The 22894-nt window shown below is 40.5% G+C and overlaps 1 protein-coding gene across 1 annotated transcript in view; it reads right to left on the reverse strand.

Moving 5' to 3' along the window:
• Nucleotides 1–22894, reverse strand: part of LOC139762363 (cationic amino acid transporter 4) — a 43468-nt gene that overhangs the window by 19781 nt on the left and 793 nt on the right. The window contains 6 exon segments of the mRNA XM_071687130.1: nucleotides 982–1142; nucleotides 3581–4145; nucleotides 5542–5608; nucleotides 5680–5734; nucleotides 7102–7379; nucleotides 7655–7842. Of these exon segments, the coding sequence (XP_071543231.1) occupies nucleotides 982–1142; nucleotides 3581–4145; nucleotides 5542–5608; nucleotides 5680–5734; nucleotides 7102–7379; nucleotides 7655–7796 (1268 nt within the window). The 5' untranslated portion in view covers nucleotides 7797–7842.

Below are 22894 nucleotides of genomic sequence, written 5' to 3' on the forward strand. Positions count from 1 at the left end.
AAACACTGTTTAAACATATTCCAAGACCCTTCATGCCCAAAATGCAACTACCATAAAGTAAACCCCAAGGGGAAGACTTTCAGCCCCAAACTTGTGCCCTCTCTTAGTCATCAACTTCTACAACAACTAGAATACACATAGGCAGTATCCTTCCTCCTCGATCCCCTGGGTTGTATATATAAACACTCCCGCATTAGCGAGGTAGCGTTCAGAACAGAAGACTGATTATGTAATCATGTTCTCTGTCATTTCAAAACCCATAAGAAATGCTTGGTTACCTTTTACCTATAACATCTCATTTTCAATAGTGCAGTCCTTAATAAAAAGATACCCTGCAGAAATAATCCACAGCATACTTGGGAGAAATGTAAGTTCTAAACATACAAAAAAAAAAAAAGATTATTTTTCAGAAATCTCTCCTAAAACAGACTACAAGCATTTAATCAATTAATGGCTGGTGACCTACAAGCAATGCCTCCAGAAATGTTTCTAATACCAGAGGACAAAATTTCATGTGACTGTGTCACATGAAATTTTGAGATGTGTTACCTGACTAAGAATTATGTCACCTGAATTAAGGGATTATACCTCATGCAATTAAGGAGGCTATGTTACCTACATCTACGGACTGTCATCTAGAACCAGGCTACATCATCATATAAAACTAAAAAAAAATGTGTTATTGGAAATTTGGGGACTGTGAAACCTGGAATGTAGGAACAACCTTGCGACTGTCATCTGGAACATGGGCACTGTCACTTTGGCTAAGGAACTGTATCACCTAAACTAAGGTCTTTGAAAAATAAAATCTGTATACTGTATTACTGGAAGTAAGCATACTTGTCATATGCAGAAAAGACACTACAGAAGTGTCTCACCTGAAAAAAGGGGAATGTGTCACTTGGAAGAAGAAAAAAGTCAACTGGATGCAGCAGTCTATGTGACAAGGGCCATCAATTAAAGGAAAGTCAGGATTAATACCTGAAACCAGGTTGGTAGCGTAGGATGATGACAGACGCGCTGACAATTGTGTAGGCCATGAGAGTTCCAATGCTCATGAATTCCACCAGTTTCTCGATGTCAAAGAGCAAAGCAATGAGAGCTGACAGGAAGCCACACAACAGGAGTGTGATAACAGGAACCTGGTGGCAAGGAACAGGTTAGCACGACAAAAACTTTTGGCATCTGCTATTTGCAACTGCACTCATGTTTCCAGAATGAACATGTGATAAAATCATCAGTGTATGTTTTTCAACAGAGCGAAAGAATCCAGTCAACTGATACTCTTACCCTGGGAAGCTCTAACATGAAAAAAGTATTGGGAAGTAAATTCCCCTTGTGTTTTACTTTCCCCTACACATTCCTTTTTCTCCATGACATTCACAATTCTCTCTACTTGGTTTGCTATACAGTCTCAAGGTACATACAATTCATATTACTATTTTCAAATTCTTTATACATATACAGTACTTAGTTCTACAATTTTCCTTCTCTTACACTCCACATGGGATTCTTAAACTTGTGTGAGATTTATCTATTCATATCCAGGCTTCCTTCTTTAGGTTGCAAGTAACTTGTGTTACCATCAAATGTAAGCAAGATGCTCACACAAATGCCTTAAGTGTTATTACTGGAACTTCACATTAAAGTACACAATAATGAAAAACAAAGTATTGGCAGAAAATTCTGTGCATGTCAATCACCTGTGGATGCAAGAAATGGCATATTCAGTAAAGAAAAATACATCAAAATTATCTAACAGAAAAATGTGTAACCAATACAATTTCCACAAACTTTTGGTAGAACTGACAATTATAACATGACAACACCTACAATGTATGACTGTGAACTTCTACACAGATAGCATGATCTACACAGTTACAAAGTATCTTAGATAAAAAAAAATTTTAAGTAGGATATTAAAATAACAATGCTAGACTTTCTTCTGCCAAACAACTAAACAAATGAAAATTTAGTCACAAGAAAGTTGTATCTGAAACAGGAGATTAAACTTCTGAAAAAACAAGTATCATATGGTTGATAAAGATCAAGTGTTCATTCCAAGGAAAACAATACCAAGCCTTTTACCTTGTGTTCACCACATATTACTTCCAAAGATACCTCAACTTAAAATAAGGTAGAAAAGAAAATTACATTTCACTATACTTACAATACTGCATAATATGATAACATTAAGAAGCACATATTCCTTTGATGCTATTCATCTAATCCCCACATTTTCCTAACTAAGCAAGACAAACAGTATCCTGCTCAAAAACTGCAGTGATCTCACAATAACTCAGGCTCAAATGTGGTGGTGTTAGATGCATCCACTTGTGACAAAACAAGGAGACAGAACTGTGACAACACATCATAATGAGAGCCTCGTGCATGCATCTTGTTTTTCCAAAACAGAATGGCTATTACCTACTTGTCCAAAAGGGGAAGGAGAATCATAACTGTGGTGCCCCAACTCTTACCTTATATTTTTATCATACAAGCTAGTTAGTCTTCTAGTGCTACTCATATCAGTTTCTCCTCTTTTTCGTTTCAAGTGTTCACAACTCTGTTGGTGAAGAAATTCTTCCTCATATCCCTCCTCAAAGTTCTCCTGCATAACTACCAGTTATTTCTACTCATTCTGAATTATCTTCTGACTTTAATTGCTGTTCTTTTTTAAATCATGAAGCAAACAAGCTTGTTGTTGACCATCATACCACTCCATCTCTACATCCATTTTCCCTAGTTTTCTATGAGCATGTTAAAAAGCCACAGTGACATTACACAGACCTGCCTCACACAAACATATATACCAGAACTTTTGCTCAATCCTTTATCCAATCTTACAATGCATTTGCTCCTCTACAGAGGGCTTTCAAAGCATCCAACAGTTGACACTCTACTCCCATGCACCCATAAAAATCCTATAAAGCATTTCACTCAATTCTGTCATACTCTTTCTCTAGATCTAAAATAGCTGCATACAGCTTTTTACCTTTTGCTAAAACCTTTTCTACATTCATCCTCAGCACAAAAATCTAATTCACATATCTCCTAGTATGGATTATAATGAAATACAGATGAATGAAGGTACATCAACATATGCAAGGCTTGTATATTAGTAAGTGCAAAGTCATCCTGAAGAAATTAACATCCTTCAGAAAACTAATCTTTCCCATGTACTTACATAAAACTGATGCTGTAAATGATTGCTAAGCCTGTTACAGTATTAAACTGCCAAAATTCAACTTGAGCAAGTAAGTGAAATCTTTCTGTTTCATCTATGCTCAACATTTTGTTTACTTACTACAATGCTACTGGCATTTTTAAATACAGGTTCTCTAAATGGACATCTTCAAACAACTAATTACAAGGTATGGACAAACTGAAATATAAGATCTCCTCACTTAAACATACAAGTAAGATCAAAAGCTAATGTCAAGCCCCAAATGCACAAACAGAGTCCTTTATATCTTATATAATGGTACCAACAGATGCACAATTATCAAAAATATTTGAAAATTTTCAGTTGCTAAAAACATGCATTCACATTTAATACTATCAACTTTACTGTTCATACCTTGGTTTTGTCTGAGACACGAGCTAGCCATGAGAAGAGGAGACCATCTGCAGCCATGGCATACACACAGCGAGGAAGACTGAATAGTGACCCAAAGAGTGTAGTGGTCATGCCACATAAGGCACCAACACTCACTACATACTTAGCCCAGTGGGCACCATGGGCAGCAAAGGCATCAGGGAGGGCAGCAGCAGGATTCAGAGTGTAGTATGGCACCATGAGGGTAAGTGTAGCAGCCACCATGATGTATCCCACTGTTACCACACTCATAGACACTAGTGTAGCTCTGGGAATAGAGTGGGCTGGGTCCTTCGCCTCTTCACCTGCTGTGGCTATACTGTCAAAGCCAACAAAGGCATAAAAGCAAGTTGCTGCTCCAGAGATGACTCCTGGTATTCCAAAGGGTACAAATCCACCTTCTGTGTTCCAGTTGCCAATATCTGCATATGACATACCTACTGCAATGACAAATGTCATGACACAAAGATTAATAAGCGTGAAGATGGAATTAAAGTAAGCTGAACCCTTGACACCCATGGTGAGGCAGCAGTTGTTACAAGTATGGCTAAGGAGAAAGCAGGGGAAGGATACAAGAACAAGAGCCTATAGCAAGAAGAGGTAAAAAGGGTGATAATGAGGCTGAAGGCTGGATGGGATTAAGGCTGAAATGCTGAAATATGGAGGAATATATGTTATACAGTGGATGCACTTGATATGAAATTTAGCACTGAAACAGGTTGTGCCTGAGGATTGGGTAAATGCTATTATTGTTATTTTCTTTAAAGGGAAAGGTACTTAGGATGTTTGTAGCAATCATAAGGGAATGTATATGTTATGTATAACAGAGGTGTATGAAAGAGTACTGACTGACAGTGATGGATAGTACCACTAATGGTTTTGAGAAAAGAAGAAATGGCATATGTGTGAAAGTAATGGTGAATGTGAGTGAACTTGGAAAAGAAAGTTGTGTGCTTAGATACCATGAGAAATTGTGTGAAAACTGGCAGAAGGCTAGTGAATGAAATGCAGGCAGTAGAAAAGAAGTGCAATGCATTTAGAAAAGCAATGCTTATGTGTTCAGAGGCAGGCGGGGCATGTGGATGGATGGGTGTGGACATGCAAGATAAAGAAGCTTGTGGTGGGATGGGCGAGTTATTCAGCTAGTTTTCTGCAAGGAAGATGTATGAATGATTGAAAGTACAAGAGAAGGTACAAAAGCAGAAAAAAAGAACAAAAAGGAGATGAGGTGAGATAGTCTCAAAAGCCTCATAGAAAAGAAGAAATGGCATATGTGTGAAAGTAATGGTGAATGTGAGTGAACTTGGAAAAGAAAGTTGTGTGCTTAGATACCATGAGAAATTGTGTGAAAACTGGCAGAAGGCTAGTGAATGAAATGCAGGCAGTAGAAAAGAAGTGCAATGCATTTAGAAAAGCAATGCTTATGTGTTCAGAGGCAGGCGGGGCATGTGGATGGATGGGTGTGGACATGCAAGATAAAGAAGCTTGTGGTGGGATGGGCGAGTTATTCAGCTAGTTTTCTGCAAGGAAGATGTATGAATGATTGAAAGTACAAGAGAAGGTACAAAAGCAGAAAAAAAGAACAAAAAGGAGATGAGGTGAGATAGTCTCAAAAGCCTCATAGAAAAGAAGAAAATGGACATGCAAGGTTGAAGTTGTTGGATGTGTCTGAATTGAAAGGGATGGCAGGTAAGGTGTCTGATACTTTTTTGGAGGAGGATAACATAAAAGTCTGTACCAGTAATGGTACATATGGTATAAACAGAAGTTCTGCAAAGAAGGAGGGAAGAATGTAAGATGTACAAGCAGAATGTTAAGAAGCTGACAGAGGAAATCAAAGAAAGCGTAGATTTTGGAAGAAAGTTGAGTGAATATTTTTGGGAAATTAAGAAATTCTACTGGGAGGAGGTGAAAAGAAAAGAGGTGGATGTAAGAGTGGAAACGTTAAAGTGAGAAGTAAGGAAGGATAGTTGCTGAAGCAAAAAGAGGAAGCGAAAGGATGATGAGAAGAGTATTTTTTTGAAGAACTGATGAATTTGGGCAAAAAGAGGAAGTGAAAGGATGATGGGAAGAGTATTTTTTTTGAAGAATTGATGAATGTGGGAGAGGGTGAGGCAGCAGTTGTTACAAGTATGGCTAAGGAGAAAGCAGGGGAAGGATACAAGAACAAGAGCCTATAGCAAGAAGAGGTAAAAAGGGTGATAATGAGGCTGAAGGCTGGATGGGATTAAGGCTGAAATGCTGAAATATGGAGGAATATATGTGTTATACAGTGGATGCACTTGATATGAAATTTAGCACTGAAACAGGTTGTGCCTGAGGATTGGGTAAATGCTATTATTGTTATTTTCTTTAAAGGGAAAGGTACTTAGGATGTTTGTAGCAATCATAAGGGAATGTATATGTTATGTATAACAGAGGTGTATGAAAGAGTACTGACTGACAGTGATGGATAGTACCACTAATGGTTTTGAGAAAAGAAGAAATGGCATATGTGTGAAAGTAATGGTGAATGTGAGTGAACTTGGAAAAGAAAGTTGTGTGCTTAGATACCATGAGAAATTGTGTGAAAACTGGCAGAAGGCTAGTGAATGAAATGCAGGCAGTAGAAAAGAAGTGCAATGCATTTAGAAAAGCAATGCTTATGTGTTCAGAGGCAGGCGGGGCATGTGGATGGATGGGTGTGGACATGCAAGATAAAGAAGCTTGTGGTGGGATGGGCGAGTTATTCAGCTAGTTTTCTGCAAGGAAGATGTATGAATGATTGAAAGTACAAGAGAAGGTACAAAAGCAGAAAAAAAGAACAAAAAGGAGATGAGGTGAGATAGTCTCAAAAAGCCTCATAGAAAAGAAGAAAATGTTTTGGAAGGTGGTGAACAGTGTCATGAAGACAGGTGAAAAAAATGGGAGCAACAGGGGGAAGCACATGGTGTAATGGATAAAGAAAAAGCGAAAAAGACATGGAATGAGAACTCTGTAAGAATGCTTAATGTGTTAAATGACAGAGAGGTAGATGTAAAGTGTTTGGGAAGATGTAGTATGCTAAGTGAAAGAGTCCTGGCAAATGGTATGGTGAAGAGAGGAGGTAGAGAAAGTCTTGTGTGAGATGAAGTGTGGCAAAATAGTAAGAGTCAATGTCATATATGTGTCTCTACCTTCAACACAACAGGCATATGGTATTCTTGCATTTGTGATGATGCCACTGCAACTTCCCCAAAGACAACCACACTGGAGCTTGATCCATTTAGAAAAATTCTTGAACGCTTATTTGTGCAAGAAGGGAAGAAAGCACTACACCAAAGAGGTCCCATCTCTTTAAACTTTTGCTACTTATGCACATTCCTAAAATTTATTGAGAATATCTACATTTCCTTGCTTAATCTACTCTATGCATCTATTGTTTGTCCTACGAAAGCATTTATTCACATTTTACAAGTTTCATGTACTTGTCATTTCTAATTCTTATGGACTGCTCAAAATCAACTTCATTTAAAAACCTATACAATTTCATTAAATTCCAAGAAAGCCTTACCAATCATGTGTTCAAGGACAATGTTCCAGCCGATGACAAATGCCCAAAACTCGCCAATCGTGACATAGGTGTAAACATATGCAGAGCCGGCTTTAGGTACCCGTGCCCCAAATTCAGCATAGCAGAGGGCAGACAGGAGTGACGCTAGTCCCGCCAGGAGGAACGAGAGGATGATGGCAGGTCCGGCTGTGTCCTTGGCCACTGTACCCGTTAAAACATAGATCCCAGCACCCACCATATGCCCGATACCTGTAAATAACAACAATGTGGCAAAAACACAACATTGGTCTACCTCATCCTTGCTTTCTCAGCCACTAATTCTGACTTAAAAGTTAATCTTGAAACAAAACATTACCGTTTTATTGAATTGAAATAAAAGTGTGAATAATACACCGAAACACAAAGCTGAAACTTGATTAATAAAAGTAGCATTTCAACAGATAAAACCAATCATTACACTTTGCAGTCATTATGAGAGAGAGAACTCGATCCACTGAAACTGCAAGTGCTTGATTAATACTGACCAAGGAGGGTTATGTCGAGGGTTGAGAGGCATCTGTTCAGTGGCGTTTCCATGGAATCGGTGGCCACTTTCTTGGTACGTGACATGCGATGCCATGTGCCACTCCATCCCTCCACCAGCAACCTTTGTCGCAGCCCCGTCATTCTCCTATCTTTGTCGCCGCCGCCGACGCTGCCCGATGACTACCGCCTGATGGAATCATCCCAATATAAATAACATTGACGAAAAAAAATAAGTTTTCACTGGCTAAGCTACAAGTCCTGATATGAACAGCTGTAATATATCTCTCTAGAATTAGTGTCAACTTTCACGAACCCCTTTAACACTTACGTACATCGAGACAACCTTTAAGCACAGAAATACAACCAACCTATGTACATAGTCTTTGGGTATACGGCCTTAGAGCTGAACTGAAAAGTCATGTCAAACATCACGTTGTACCTCAAGCTCGTCTTACACAAGGGTTGTATCCGTACGCACAAGGTAGCCAGGCAAATAGTCTTTGTACCTGATGATAAATTTTAAAGTTTCCTGAAAGTAAACACAGTTTCACCTGTGAGCATGCATGTTTTCCCCTTTCCTTGTAGAGACAACATCAATTAAAATGACCACATGGCTGTAAATACTTAAGTAGGTTAAAACACAACACTAAACATATTTCATTGCCACAAAGAATTCCATTTTTGTAGATGTCTGTTTTCAGCATGCACAGGTGGTCTGACGAACATAGGCTACCACTATCAAAAAAAAAAAAAAAAAAAAAAAAAAAAAAAGTTATCAAGAATGAAAACTCTCTCCGGGGAAATGTCTAGAGCTGAAACTCGCGATCTCAGGGGGTCAGGATCCTCGAACCCATTGCATTCTGGTCAGGTTATAGTTCTCTGTCCTTCACTAACATCCATTCGGTGTTAGCGGGTATGCTGCCCTCCGCCGATTCATAATCCCAGATAATGCACATTTCATTACCCGAAAAGATGAAGTATAATGAAAAAAAAATCCCTAAAGTGTGTAAGCTCCCAGGGAATGCCAAGTCTTTAAACTGAACGCTAAACAACCTATTATCACATAGTGCAATGAATTTGGATGAATTGTAATGCCATATGCAAAACCACCAACATCAAGTGTAACCCCAGTGATCTATGCACCATACACAATGTCAACCCCAGGATATGGGTTGACAAAATGGAACATAAAGTTACAATGTTTGCCTAACTCGAGCTTACAATTACAGTCGAATCGCTTCGAACGCAATGTAAATCACAGTGATCCAATATTACATTCATTTGCAAGTTATCAGAGGCGTATTTTATTGCCATATCCAAATACAATGACATTATGATTTACCGGTAATGCGATAGTATTTCTACCTTAATTGATGAGGTAACAGACGTGAATGTGGCGTTTTCATCTCGTGATTCGTGTTGGAAATGGAGCATTTTTCAGGTAGTACCTGTGGCACTGTGAGGCGGTATCGTCAGGTGCACCCTACATGTGGCACTATGAAGCGGTATCGTCAGGTGCACCCTACAAGTGGCACTATGAGGCAGTATCGTCAGGTGCACCCTATATGTGGCACTATGAGGCGGTATCGTCAGGTGCACCCTAACATGTGGCACTGAGGCGGTATCGTCAGGTGCACCCTACATGTGGCACTATGAGGCGGTATCGTCAGGTGCACCCTACATGTGGCACTATGAAGCGGTATCGTCAGGTGCACCCTACAAGTGGCACTATGAGGCAGTATCGTCAGGTGCACCCTATATGTGGCACTATGAGGCGGTATCGTCAGGTGCACCCTAACATGTGGCACTGAGGCGGTATCGTCAGGTGCACCCTACATGTGGCACTATGAGGCGGTATCGTCAGGTGCACCCTACATGTGGCACTATGAGGCAGTATCGTCAGGTGCACCCTACATGTGGCACTATGAAGCGGTACCGTCAGGTGCACCCTACATGTGGCACTGAGGCGGTATCGTCAGGTGCACCCTACATGTGATATGAGTGTAGTCACACCATTATAATGTGCTGTGGTGTTGCTGTGTTGTAATTAGAAACGTTTATTCTTAGTGAAAGATTTGCTTCATCTGCTAATCACGTTGACATTCAATGTGTTTTTAACATATGATGTGGGACACGTGAGAGGTAATGGCAGAAGTGGTAGAATAACAGCTGGATTATTTGGCTATATCCAGGAAGTTGGTATCGGGCAACTAGCCCATGTTGGTGTGGGACGGTTCACATATATGAAGTATGTGGAGATGCTGGAAGAGGTGCTTCTCCCTTAAGCCAGGCCGCTACTGTTCCCTGTTGAAACACAGTTTTACATCGTACTGGACAACAGCCCCATACACACCGCAAATATCGTCAAACGCTTCCTGTTTCAGTACCATCTGGAGATTACTACGCTATTCCCACAGCCTCAAATCTTCAGCTTCGACCCCAAAGAGTATATCTGGCCAGCAATGACCAAGAGGTGCGCCCGTCACGTCATCCACCGTATCTGAGAAGCATGGTCAACAGTATTTTGTTTGCTTGGATGGAACTTAGAGCACCAGAGGAACAAGTGTGGATAAATGGAATAAACTGAACGAGCAAATAACAAATGCAAACACCATACATTCGATGGAACAGTAGTATGGTTTGTTGGTTGTTTGGGCCTTAGGCCTATCAACAGGGTCATTATGATCGTCAACGTAAGTTACTCCCACCAACCGAAGAATCTTTAACACCTTCGGGTGTTAATTCTAAGACCACATACATTCTCACCATGCATGTGGCCCATCCTGTGTTGTATGGTCGTAGAGAGGCTCAAGACATAGGGACCCACGTGTAGAACCCTTTGCGTACGTGCACTGTACATACATAATCACACACACACACAGCTGGACGCGAAAGCCGGTCCAGATGTTCATCCAACCCTCATACCTGATCGACCAATAGGTAATAGGCACCTGGCTCAGGCCGGTGAGCGTGTGGAGAGAGCTTTACACTCGAGTATCCCCGCCCCTTAGCCTTGTGTATATGTGCCATATGTATGTAAACAAACACATAACCATTTTATCGGCCAGCCCCTGCAGGAGGATGAACAACTAGATGGACTGTGGACCGGCAGTCGTAACCAGGATTCGAACCTAAGCGGATTTGATCCTAGGTGGCCCATGCTTGCATGACCGTCAGTAACTCTAACCAATAAAGCAAGGTGTGTGTGTGTGTGTGTTTACATAAGAGTAAGGAAATAGCAGATATATGAGTAAAAAATGAGGCAAGACAAATGTAAAACTATCTCCCATACACAGTAATAATAATCACACTAGAATGGTAATTACACGAATGCACATTTAAGAAGTTGTATGATAATGTTCACGAGAAGAGAACCCAAAGAGTGTAATACTCCCTCCACGAAGAGTGCACATCGGTAATTTAAACACACACACACACATACACACACACGGGTTTTTCGAAGGGCGACGGGAGAGAGCTCCTGGCTGGCCCCCACCAGTAATCATCACGCAATACTCGGCAAGCTGCTGCTGCTGGCTGTTTCGTTAACTGCTTCTTGCCCTGCACCTCGAAGCTTTGGAGCTCTCTGCCCTCAAGTCTTTCCCAATAACTATTATTACGTGGTACGTTTTAAAAGAAAGGTTTCTCACTTCCTTAAAAATTCGATAATACTTTTCTTCGTTATCCCTGGGGATAGGGGATTAAGAATACTTCCCACGTATTCCCTGCGTGTCGCAGAAGGCGACTAAAAGGGGAGGGAGCGGGGGGCTGGAAATCCTCCCCTCTCGTTTTTTTTTTTTTTTTTCCAAAAGAAGGAACAGAGAATTGGGCCAGGTGAGGGTATTCCCTCAAAGGCCCAGTCCTCTGTTCTTAATGCTACCTCGCTAACGCGGGAAATGGCGAATAGTTTAAAAAAAAAAAAAAAAAAAAAAAACTTTTCTTCGTCTCTTCTTTCTCTCTTTCGTTAACCTCTCTATATTTCAGTTAAGACTCGGCCTTGATGTGAACTTTTGTCCATGACTGGAGCCTTCAATGCTTAAAAATAAATGGATAAATAAATAAATATACAGGCGATTTGCACTAAAGACAAATGCAACAACCGTACCAGTTCCACGTTACTGTAAAAGAATGACACAAGTTTATCATAACGAAAGTCTCTCTACCTGCATTGCATATTTGTTTGCTTATTGAAGAAATCTCCCTTTACCACTGACATCAGCTGTTTGACGTCACCAAATACCATATATCATTCCCCACTTAACAAAATCTGGGATACAAGCCTCCACACACACCTTCACTCACAAAATAACACAGAATCTCTCACTAATGAAGTAACATATCACATATGCAGCAAAGGGAAATGACATTCAACTGTGTCTAAAGTTACCGTGTCTAAAGTTACCAAGTGATAAATTCAAAATAATATGACAGAACCTCTAAAGAGTGGCCCATCACCTACTGACACAACTATCAAACAAAGGCAGACGAGACAGATGAAGTACAGTGTATTACAACCAAATAATGTATACACGAAGAGATTTATCCACAATTGAAGAAAGTGGTTCTAACTGCATACTTTATCATGAACATGTGAAACAAACCAAAAGTTTTTTTTTCCTCTTTCAATCTTCTATTTCTCTTTTCTTTAATTCTGTCTTCCACAGGCTGTATCAAAACATCTTACGGTGCCTGTCTTTCAAGGAGCAAATCTTAACAATACACAAACACTAGATAAGGAAGCCCATGAAATGTATCACCGTAGAGACCTGCATCAGTAGACGGGATGCAATACCTGGTGATAATATATTCCATCCCTCATGGCACTGAAGTTTCCAAAGAGCAATATCTATTGGGAAAACATCCCTTCAAACTTTTGTTAACTCAGTAACCCAAGATTCTGAAAGTGGTTCATCTTTTTTTTTTCTTCTTCCTTGCAAAGGGCCAATCAAGCTCGCCCACTTTTGAAAAAGTGTGGAGTTCTAGTCAGTATGTGTGTATCTGTGTCAAGGATTTCTGAGCATGCGTGCATCTGTGTGCTGATTAATATATATGTCATAATATATATGTCATAACATATGTAGCACCAAAGAGCTTTACTAGGACACTAAAAAAAATTCACTTCTTACCAACTTCTCAGGAGCAAACCTAGCCACATCATCACAACAGATTTCCCCCGTACAGTTATGCTAGGGCACGATGCAAGTGCAGGGCACGATGCAAGTGCAGGATACGATCGTGGCCCCAATACACGCTGATATCACAACTTATCCTTACCATCAACAGTCCCGTTGACACAAACTGAGCGGAAAGTCGATACAAAGTCGGCATAAATTCTATTAAGACTTTATGAAGGAGTGACACTAAAGGAATACCTATGCTAAGCAGAATTAGACTGTTGTCTTTCATCTACTGAGGTAATTACGCAGGTTGGACTCTTCAACCTTGTCTCCGAAAATACACATTACGAAAGTAAATCGAAACGAAATCTGAATGAGTCTCCAAGTAATATTAATCTTATGCTCTTAAAACTGAGCGGTCAGCTCCGTGAACGTCAACGTAATATACATCCCAATTTCTTGTGAAGACAAGAAGCCTAGGCATAATTACCATGACTAGCATACTTCCCATCTTAACCAAAACATTACACTCGGTATTCACATTACGAGCGACAAGCTCGTTTGACAATTACCAGGTAGTACATATGCCATGAAAAGTTCTCTAATCCCTTAATTACAAAGGTTTGACCCCTTTAGTATGTTGGAAGACCCATGATCTGACGTAATCAAACATGAGGTAGATGGAGGTGTTGATATAAAGGACTCCCCACCATCCTCCACCCTCACGATAAAAAAAAAATTATATAATTATCTCACCGGATAAGAAAAAAAATCCTTACCTCGTCTTTCCCATAGTTCCAGCATACCAATTATTGTTCATCAAAACATTAAGTTTATAGAATGCCATAATTTTCTTGTGACACCCATGTGAAGCCCAACACAGGTTTCTGTTCCTTCCAGGGGACGATCAGGAAAGCTTTACTCATATCTTATCTCTTATCTTGCCGCTTATGCATTTCTCAAGGGTGTGAGGTTCCTAGCAAATATGACATCTGGGGTCATGAAAATTAATAATAAATATATATATATATATATATATATATATATATATATATATATATATATATATGTATATATTTTTTTTTTTTTTTTTTTTTTTTTTTTCGCTGTCTCCCGCGTTTGCGAGGTAGCACAAGGAAACAGACGAAAGAAATGGCCCAACCCACCCCCATACACATGCCTTGATTCAATCCACTGACAGCACGTCAACCCCGGTATACCACATCGCTCCAATTCACTCTATTCTTTGCCCTCCTTTCACCCTCCTGCATGTTCAGGCCCCGATCACACAAAATCTTTTTCACTCCATCTTTCCACCTCCAATTTGGTCTCCCTCTTCTCCTCGTTCCCTCCACCTCCGACACATATATCCTCTTGGTCAATCTTTCCTCACTCATTCTCTCCATGTGACCAAACCATTTCAAAAGACCCTCTTCTGCTCTCTCAACCACGCTCGTTTTATTTCCACACATCTCTCTTACCCTTACGTTACTTACTCGATCAAACCACCTCACACCACACATTGTCCTCAAACATCTCATTTCCAGCACATCCATCCTCCTGCGCACAACTCTATCCATAGTCCACGCCTCGCAACCATACAACATTGTTGGAACCACTATTCCTTCAAACATACCCATTTTTGCTTTCCGAGATAATGTTCTCGACTTCCACACATTCTTCAAGGCTCCCAGAATTTTCGCCCCCTCCCCCACCCTATGATCCACTTCCGCTTCCATGGTTCCATCCGCTGCCAGATCCACTCCCAGATATCTAAAACACTTCACTTCCTCCAGTTTTTCTCCATTCAAACTCACCTCCCAATTGAATTGACTCTCAACCCTACTGTACCTAACAACCTTGCTCTTATTCACATTTACTCTTAACTTTCTTCTTTCACACACTTTACCAAACTCAGTCACCAGCTTCTGCAGTTTCTCACACCACACAGCATATATTTTGCTATCCTAATATATTTTGTTTTTAGTAGCCGTGGTTGCAGTTGCTTGTTCATTTTGCTGTAGTTCATTTCGAACTGGAACTGCAAGTGTTACTGCTTCTCCAGTTATTAACTTTACCCCTACTCCCGTTGTAATTGCTGCTGTAACTGTCATTGTTCCTTTAGCTACTTCCGCTATTAAGTCTTACTCGTGTTCCTAAAGGAGGTCTCTTCAGCTTTTCCAACAACTTCCAACAGTGTAATGAGATACAGCTCATGCTTCTATGTCCCCTAATGCTATCACTCAATTATCTTATGTCTCTTCAAATGCTATCTCCCATTCTACTGATTCTTCAGTCAAAACTGCTGTTTTTAGTTTCCTGTTGTCACTAGGTTTCCTTTAACAAATTAATATGGCAAAATAAGTCTCCCATAACAATTAATTTGGCAACCGCGGTTGTCACTAGGTTTCCTATAACAAATCAATTTGGCAAAATAAGTCTCCTATAACAATAAATTTGGCAATATAACGCATCAGACTAGGGGCCCAAGGGGTACCACAAAGCCTTCCTGGTGGGTAACATAACCAATCTTCGATCGGAGCCTCAAGCAGGCAGAAATGTTTGTAATTCTTCGAAAAGATATGAAAAGACTTGCCAATGCTTCTTGGAATATATCAACCAAGTAAAAACTGAACAAAATTCCGATGACCACAATTCTAATCCCTTGAGCAAGACAGTACGAACCTTAGGTAAAAGGCTACGACCACTGAGCACAAGCATATTACCTGTGGGAAAGATAGTTTGGCTTTTAACCCGACCCATTAAGGCTTTATTTACACTACAGTGACGGCCATGGTCCGGTCAAGGGACGATCTCGTTTTTCCACCTTGTTTTCTTACGAAATCAATATTCTGGAAACAAGCGATAGAATCGTCCCACTTGTATAATTTCCGCTTCCTTGTATCCACGTCTCACAGCACCAAACTCAAAGTAACGACTGAGGCAGCAAACCCGGTGTGAGGAACATGCTGTAACCGTTTTACACTGACGGTCGGTCGGCCACAGGTAGTAACGCCCACAATTCACTCCCGCTCCAGTCAATCATCTTTCAATGTATTGTCTCTTGAACGTGACTGGCCCTTCGATTTGAATGTGATCGCTAGCGTGTAAACTCCCATAGACAAACGTGCATCAAATGATATATGATTGAGCCGTGAGCGTCACTACAAGTGTGGATAAAGCCTACAGGTCGTGCCAGCCGTCATGCTCTCACACGAGTCGTGCCGTGGTGCTTAAAGGTCGTAACACCGCGCGGTTGAAAAGGTTTCTTATCCATAGGCTTTGCCGTTCTTGTTCTTGTCGAAGTTGCTGCCACACGCCTATAATGGTTCTGATGTCTGCGCCACTAGCTAAACCAAAGGTCGCATAGAAAGTACAAGTCACCTTTCGCATAGGTAACTGCTTTTCATGTACAAAATACATAGAATGTTACGGCAAAAACTTCACATTCAACGGTGGAATTCAGCTTACGACATGAAAAACAGGCCTTGTTTATTCCTTCGAGAAATCCGCTATGATAAAAGGAAAGGCAAAGATGCAGGCGTCCCACGCAAGCGAAACAGTAGGAAACTTTTGACACCAGCCTCCCTTGCCCACACTCCTTACACCAGCCTCCCTCGCCCACACTCCCAAGGTCTGACGTTCCACTGGATTATCCTGAATATACATCACACAGGTGTGTTCGGCCTCATGATGATATGTGATAGTATCCCATGTGTGTGAGCTGGGGCAGGGGAACTGACATCAGCACCATCCACTACTTCCAACAGCCGTGTTTGTGTAATTACCTATTTATCCTGTACAAGTGGGGAGTTTATCCTCCTAAGGCTCACCTATCTCGATAATTCTCTAATATCGCATATTTAGATTTATGTATGCTGTCTCCATTAAGTATGTGTGTGTGTGTGTGTGTGTGTGTGTAATTATCCCTCTACTACACGGAGAGGGAGTTTTACACTTGTGAGCCATCTCGAACATTCTCTACTCTCATACACTTAGATTTATGTATGCTGTCTATAATAAGTATGTGTGTGTGTGATTACATATTTCCACAGTACGGGAAAGAAATTCTATGCGTGGAGACCCATCTATTAAATTTTATCACAGGTTTAGTAGACCGACAGTGTGCACACACACTCACAAAGTTACCAATAATGTTCCCAAAATTGTCACATGTTGTGGACACAATGAAAAGAAGTGTCAACATCATATCACTAATCAGCAATGTTGGGATGAACATGCTGGAAATGTTATAACTGGGAGCACCGTTGGTAACATACAACTGTCTTCCGTTGATGAGGTCAATGTTGGCATACCGGTATTAGATTTGGTGTGGACCCCTTGACTACCGCACCTAGGTTTTTAACAATGTTGCCGGCATACAATGTTACCAAAACATGTGCCGTCTGAATTCAGTTTCAACTCTGTTAGCAACAATGTTACGACTTTTAGTCTAAACTGGTGCCTGGCAGTTGCGTTGGTGTAGACATGCCTGTATTGGACACATCTGCAAGCACTGTCGGTAGCTTCTGTCCCGGAACGTTTCCAGCAATGATCTAACACTGTTCTATTGGTGTGGACTTCGATACTCTACACTGATGATCACACACTCTCACCAACATATGTTACGTTTGTAAATGGTGTGGCCCCCACATTTACGACGTTCGGCATTGAATTCTAACTTTACTGAATTTCTGGGTAAATTATTTGAATAAATATGATTATCCACGGTTCAGGTGTGCAGCAGAGCGTGGGGGGGAAGAGTTTTAAGGCCAAAGAAATATACATTTAAGTTTGTTGTGGACTATATGTCGGTAAACCTGTAGTATTAGACTATCACCCGTAGTCAGAGCGTTTTTCCCGCACTTCTTGTCCCTTAAGAAACAAAGGTTTATAAGGAAAGTATGAAGAAATGAGCGTATCGCACGGCGTTGAAACGTTTCCCGAGCAGACTTCTTCGAAAAATATAAACGTGGCTAGAAAGGTGGTGAAATCAAATATGCAAAGTATTTTGACAAACATCAATTATGAGAGCTTTCGAAATGTGTAAAACGAAGAATAATTACAGGTGCTGCACAGCCAGGAACATATAAGACAACATGCACATGTATACATATGTATAGAGGAACTGCATCACCTAGGGTTCCCGTACAGTCATCCGCCACGCCATTAATTACCATCGCGAGTGAACATAATAATATGCCATAAACTACCACCTGACAAAATTACAACTGTCAGACTACGGTATTTAATGACCCATAACCTTTTTACAAAACAGCAGCAACAGTTTAGTCAAATCTTCAACTCTTCCTTTTACGCATTACATCTCATCAGCACAGTGGAGAAAATTACAAAAGAGCTTAAGTGGGTCTAGTGAAACCCATAATCGAAGCCTAACCATTTTATTTCTTCCTTGAATATCATATGACCATAACTGACACAAGCTATTCCACACTTTCAGCTTACATAGCTATCTCTGACTTGAAAGACATATACTTATCCGTCTCATAAGCACAAGTTTCCTGTAACTCACACGTACAGCCCTAGAAAGGTGACACGGTTATACCTATCATATACCTCTCAGCCACTCCTACCACGTATCGTAACTCAAAATAAACCTAAGATACCGCTAGCAAGCACTGTGAATGCAGAAAGTGTAACCTCAAACATTATCATACGATGAATAAAGCCTATCTAATCTATCCCAGGTTCGGTTTCCCTAACCAACGATACTAGCAAAGATCCGGAGATAACACGAACTCCATTCAAAAAGTATTTGGCGGTTTGTGATCAGTGCTAATTCAGCATGCCTTACATGCAACTACAGCAATTAACATTTGTGATATAAGGTCAATTAAACAAATACTTGGGTCAGCAGACGAGGGATGGAAACAAATCAAGTTACTCCCAGAGTCATGCTACTAGCATACGTGACACAAAAATCACCCACATCAGCGCTGTGGGTTTGCACTTCCCATTTCAAAAAACCCTGGATGATAGCCTTCCTGTTATTCTCATCTGGAGTGGTAAATCACGGTTATATACCTACAAGAAAGACAAGATCATCATGTCAGATTCGGAAACTAGTCTGACAGACACTTTGTGATCTTTGTCATCAACCAACACTACGCTTCTGATACGACGCCCCTGTATCAAAATGCTTCAAAAACTCAATTAATGAGAGAAATAATTACACCCTAAACCCGCCTCAAAATCATGCCCCTGAGGGTAGCCTGTAGCCACTGAAATCTAACGTGTCCCAGATGGTGAAATAAATCCAAGGTCGTAACTAGCATGACTATATATATAGCTAGCCATATGCTCGATGCATTCGCCAGTCCAGAGGGGTGAGTCAAGACAATTGGCATGAGTGTAATTACGACGTAATCAAAGGCATGCGGAAGCGGTGTAATTTAAGTTAAGCGGCAGCGATCACCTTAGTGGCAGCGGTGTAAATTCAAGACAAGCGGATGCGGTGTAATTCAAGTTAGGCGGCAGCGGTCGCCTTACCTCTCTCTACGTGGCTCAACTGGTTGGCTTCGTCTCAGAATGAACATACGAATAGTCTTATTTACCTCGCACTTACGAATTTATATATGGTACATTTGTTACGGCTTGATATACATACTTCCAATGATCTGACCTAATTCAACACAAAATAAAACATTACTCCAAGTTACGGTCCACAACTCATTGTATATCAAACCAAACTTTACTAACACTGTTAAAATCAGTAGATATCGAAAGCTAGTTTCGATGCATGACTAAACTAGTAATTTACCTAACGTTTTATAAAATGTCAAGAATATGTAATGAACCTCAACCATCCACAATAATATTTCATTCGAATAAGAGCTGATAATTAAACCACTGGGTAAGTGTTTGCCCATTCCTGGTCACACAAGTGAGCCAAGGCATCGTTCAAAATGTGGCACATTGTTTCAATATGTTTTGTGGCCTAATCATATCAATATAATGAAGCCCTTAAGTCTTGAGTACACATCTATAATACAGTGGAGAGATGGGTGTTGTACAAAACTGCAAAAGCCAATCATTCTTTTGAAATGAAAAATTCTCAGGGGCTTTAATAGGCGGATTTGCAGTTAAAATACAAATTGCATATCTCTCCTTAACACAGGAGGCATAATACCAGCAGTATGTTAAGGACAACATTTATTAAGTTTCGGACGTTTCTAAAGCTAGACCACATTGTTGTTCGCTTTGATCAAAATCTGTATTGGAGTGTCAATAACATATACATTAAATTGCAAGAGATCACAGTGGTGCTCGTGATTTATTATTTGCTGATAACCACGAGGAACATGAAACACGGTAAATGATAATCATATCGTCTTTGCTACGTCTCTTTCTTATGTATCAACTGACTGTTCTACGTAGGTCTTCTATCTCATTCTTGTATCTCCCCTGACGATGTGATCATTACACGAAAGTACATTTGGGAACTTATTGTTTCATTTTCCTCGTGGTTATCAGCAAATACATCCAACTGTATCCTGCTGAAACTACGATAACCATCATTCTACAGTCTAGGCCTTCGGAGGTTGTAATACAATGATTTGATAAAAAAAAAAAATCTGCACTCTTCAATGCCTATAACACCCAGAAAGATTTACAAAGTAAACAACCAAAATGACTGGGGGAAGTTGGAGAGGATCACAGGTTTCTGTTGTGGCAACAAGAGCTCTGACGTACATTAAAAAATCAGGTTATTTTAATGTGCGTGGGTGTACTGTAACAAAGTGATCTGGTGCCACTGTATGAAGTTACCTGGCGTATATTATATAAACACTAAACGAAACCTGTTGTAATAAGGTACAAAAATAATTCGATTGAATTTTGACGTATCTAAGCATAGAAAAGGTGTTAATCATGTTATGAACATGTTATGAAGGAGTAACTTCTTCATTATCAAGACAAATAAAGACAATCATTACCAACACTGGAACAACCACAACGATTGGGGGGGGGGGGGTTATGGTGTCGCAACCAAACGTGTGAATGACGGATGGAGTGGACACTGGCCAATGTTTTGTTATCATTGTAGTGATTGCTGTTGCAGATGATCCTGTGCTTTTTGTCGTATCAAGTTTAAATCAGCAAGTTTACTGTTATTCTCTCTGGGTATGAAAGGGGGGCGAGAAAGGACGGGGCATAGAGAGTAGGAGGGAATGAAGGAGGGGGGAGGGGCATAGAGGGTGGGAGGGAGTGAAGGAGGGGGAGGAAGACTGAGGATAGGGGGATAGAGGATAGGGGATAGAGGATAGGAGAGAGTGAAGGAGGAGGGAGATAGAGGATAGGAGGGAGTGAAGGAGGGAAAGAGATGATGTGAGGGAGCAAGAAATCTTCAAAGCCTGCTGTCACGCACACCATCATTGAAAGTATGGCCCACCACCAGAAATTAACTTAAAATGGCCAGATTGTTAGTTTGAAGAGAAGTTGAGATTCAACTGAGTATATCCCAGACTACGACAAACAAAGTGGCAGAATGATGGCAATATATGTGATCTTGAGGAGTTAGGGAAAAAAAAAAAAACGATCGTAGGATTATCCGATAGGCAGTTGATCAATTACAAACGCTGCTGTCATCAAAAAACAAGTAAATCTACAAGAATCGCGTCTTACAGCCCGAAGACGTTTGAGTGAAGGCTTTACTACAGGATCCCCGCAAAGACAGAAAAGTTGACAGCGACACATATGCATACAACTACGAGACGTTAGATTTGTTTGGTTTTTTTTTTCCTGACGAAAAGACATTTTCCTCTTGCACCCACAGCCAACTTCATTGTTATCTCGGGACTGGCACGTGTTACAACCGAGACAACTTTTGCGAAGTTGCCAAAAGCGGCTACATAACAGTCTACGTGTGGAGGTGGACACGTGTTTGGTTTGGTTGAACTGGCCTCCATCGATGGTCGTTTCACCGCATTAAAATATCTGGAAATACTGTAGGAGGTGATGGTGCCTACAGTCCCAGCTATGGCTCTACCCATCCCAAAAAGGATTATATTTACGCTTGTGTGTTAAAGGTAAAGGAAACTGATTGCTTATTAAATGAGTTTGATTTGCACAATGACTGTAAAGTTTCTGAAATTAAATACATAAAGAATACTATTGTCTTTCTACCAATATTGCCTACATACTCTACCAATCTACCTGCCCTCTAATATATCTATCTATATATCTACATATCGATCAACTTATGTCAATCTAATCTTATCATAAACTAAACCCCAATGTTCCTTCTTTTTCAGGACAACTGCCCTTTCGATACTGCAAGGATCATCAGGTAATGGTTCGCAGAATAGAGGCACACTGATCTGCTGGAGCAGCCTAGCAAAGGTGCTATATAAATCCTATCGCGAACTGCTGGCGAACATCGTCCAGCCGTGGGAACATGGGCAAGAACAACGTATCAACTCCAACATACCAAGGAAGAGCGAGAACTTTTCAGACGAAATGATGAAGTTATATATGACTCGGTGGTTTTAGTCCCAGGTGGTTGGACTAACTACTGACAGTAATTGTGATAACCACCCTATGGCTCTTTTGTGTTGTTATCCATTTCATATTTAGATTTGAGAATACATCGTTCAGGTTGTTTCTTAAAGGTATAATCTTTGCTAATAATACAAGGCTATCAATAAACACGATTATATGTAAAACAAGACTAACAAGTACTTCTTACCAAGGGGGGAGCACGCCATTTCATAAATCAGGTGGTGGTTGGACGGGCGTAAGAAAGCAGCGAAATGAGTCAAATTCTGGCAAAGAACGAGAACTACTAATAATTTTCGAAACTGGATAAGAACTCGTAGAAACAAAAGAATGTAAACTATATCTGTAGCGTTCCCCATGTTAACATCACACCATAGTAGTTAACATTCTAGTAAAAAAAAAAAAAAAAGAAAAGGCGGAGTGGGACAGCAAAGTGTACGTGTGTTAGGGGATGGGAGCTACGACAGCAAGTACAATATGAAAGGAATACGGGCGAACAGTGACATTTGACATTAACACCACTACTGGACCACAAGCCATTGTGCCACTTTTGTCCCCACTCTGATAAATGCTGCCTACAAACAATGTTATGGACTACAGGAACAT

Source organism: Panulirus ornatus, chromosome 43 (assembly GCF_036320965.1).
Source record: "Panulirus ornatus isolate Po-2019 chromosome 43, ASM3632096v1, whole genome shotgun sequence".
Classification (NCBI taxonomy): domain Eukaryota; kingdom Metazoa; phylum Arthropoda; class Malacostraca; order Decapoda; family Palinuridae; genus Panulirus; species Panulirus ornatus.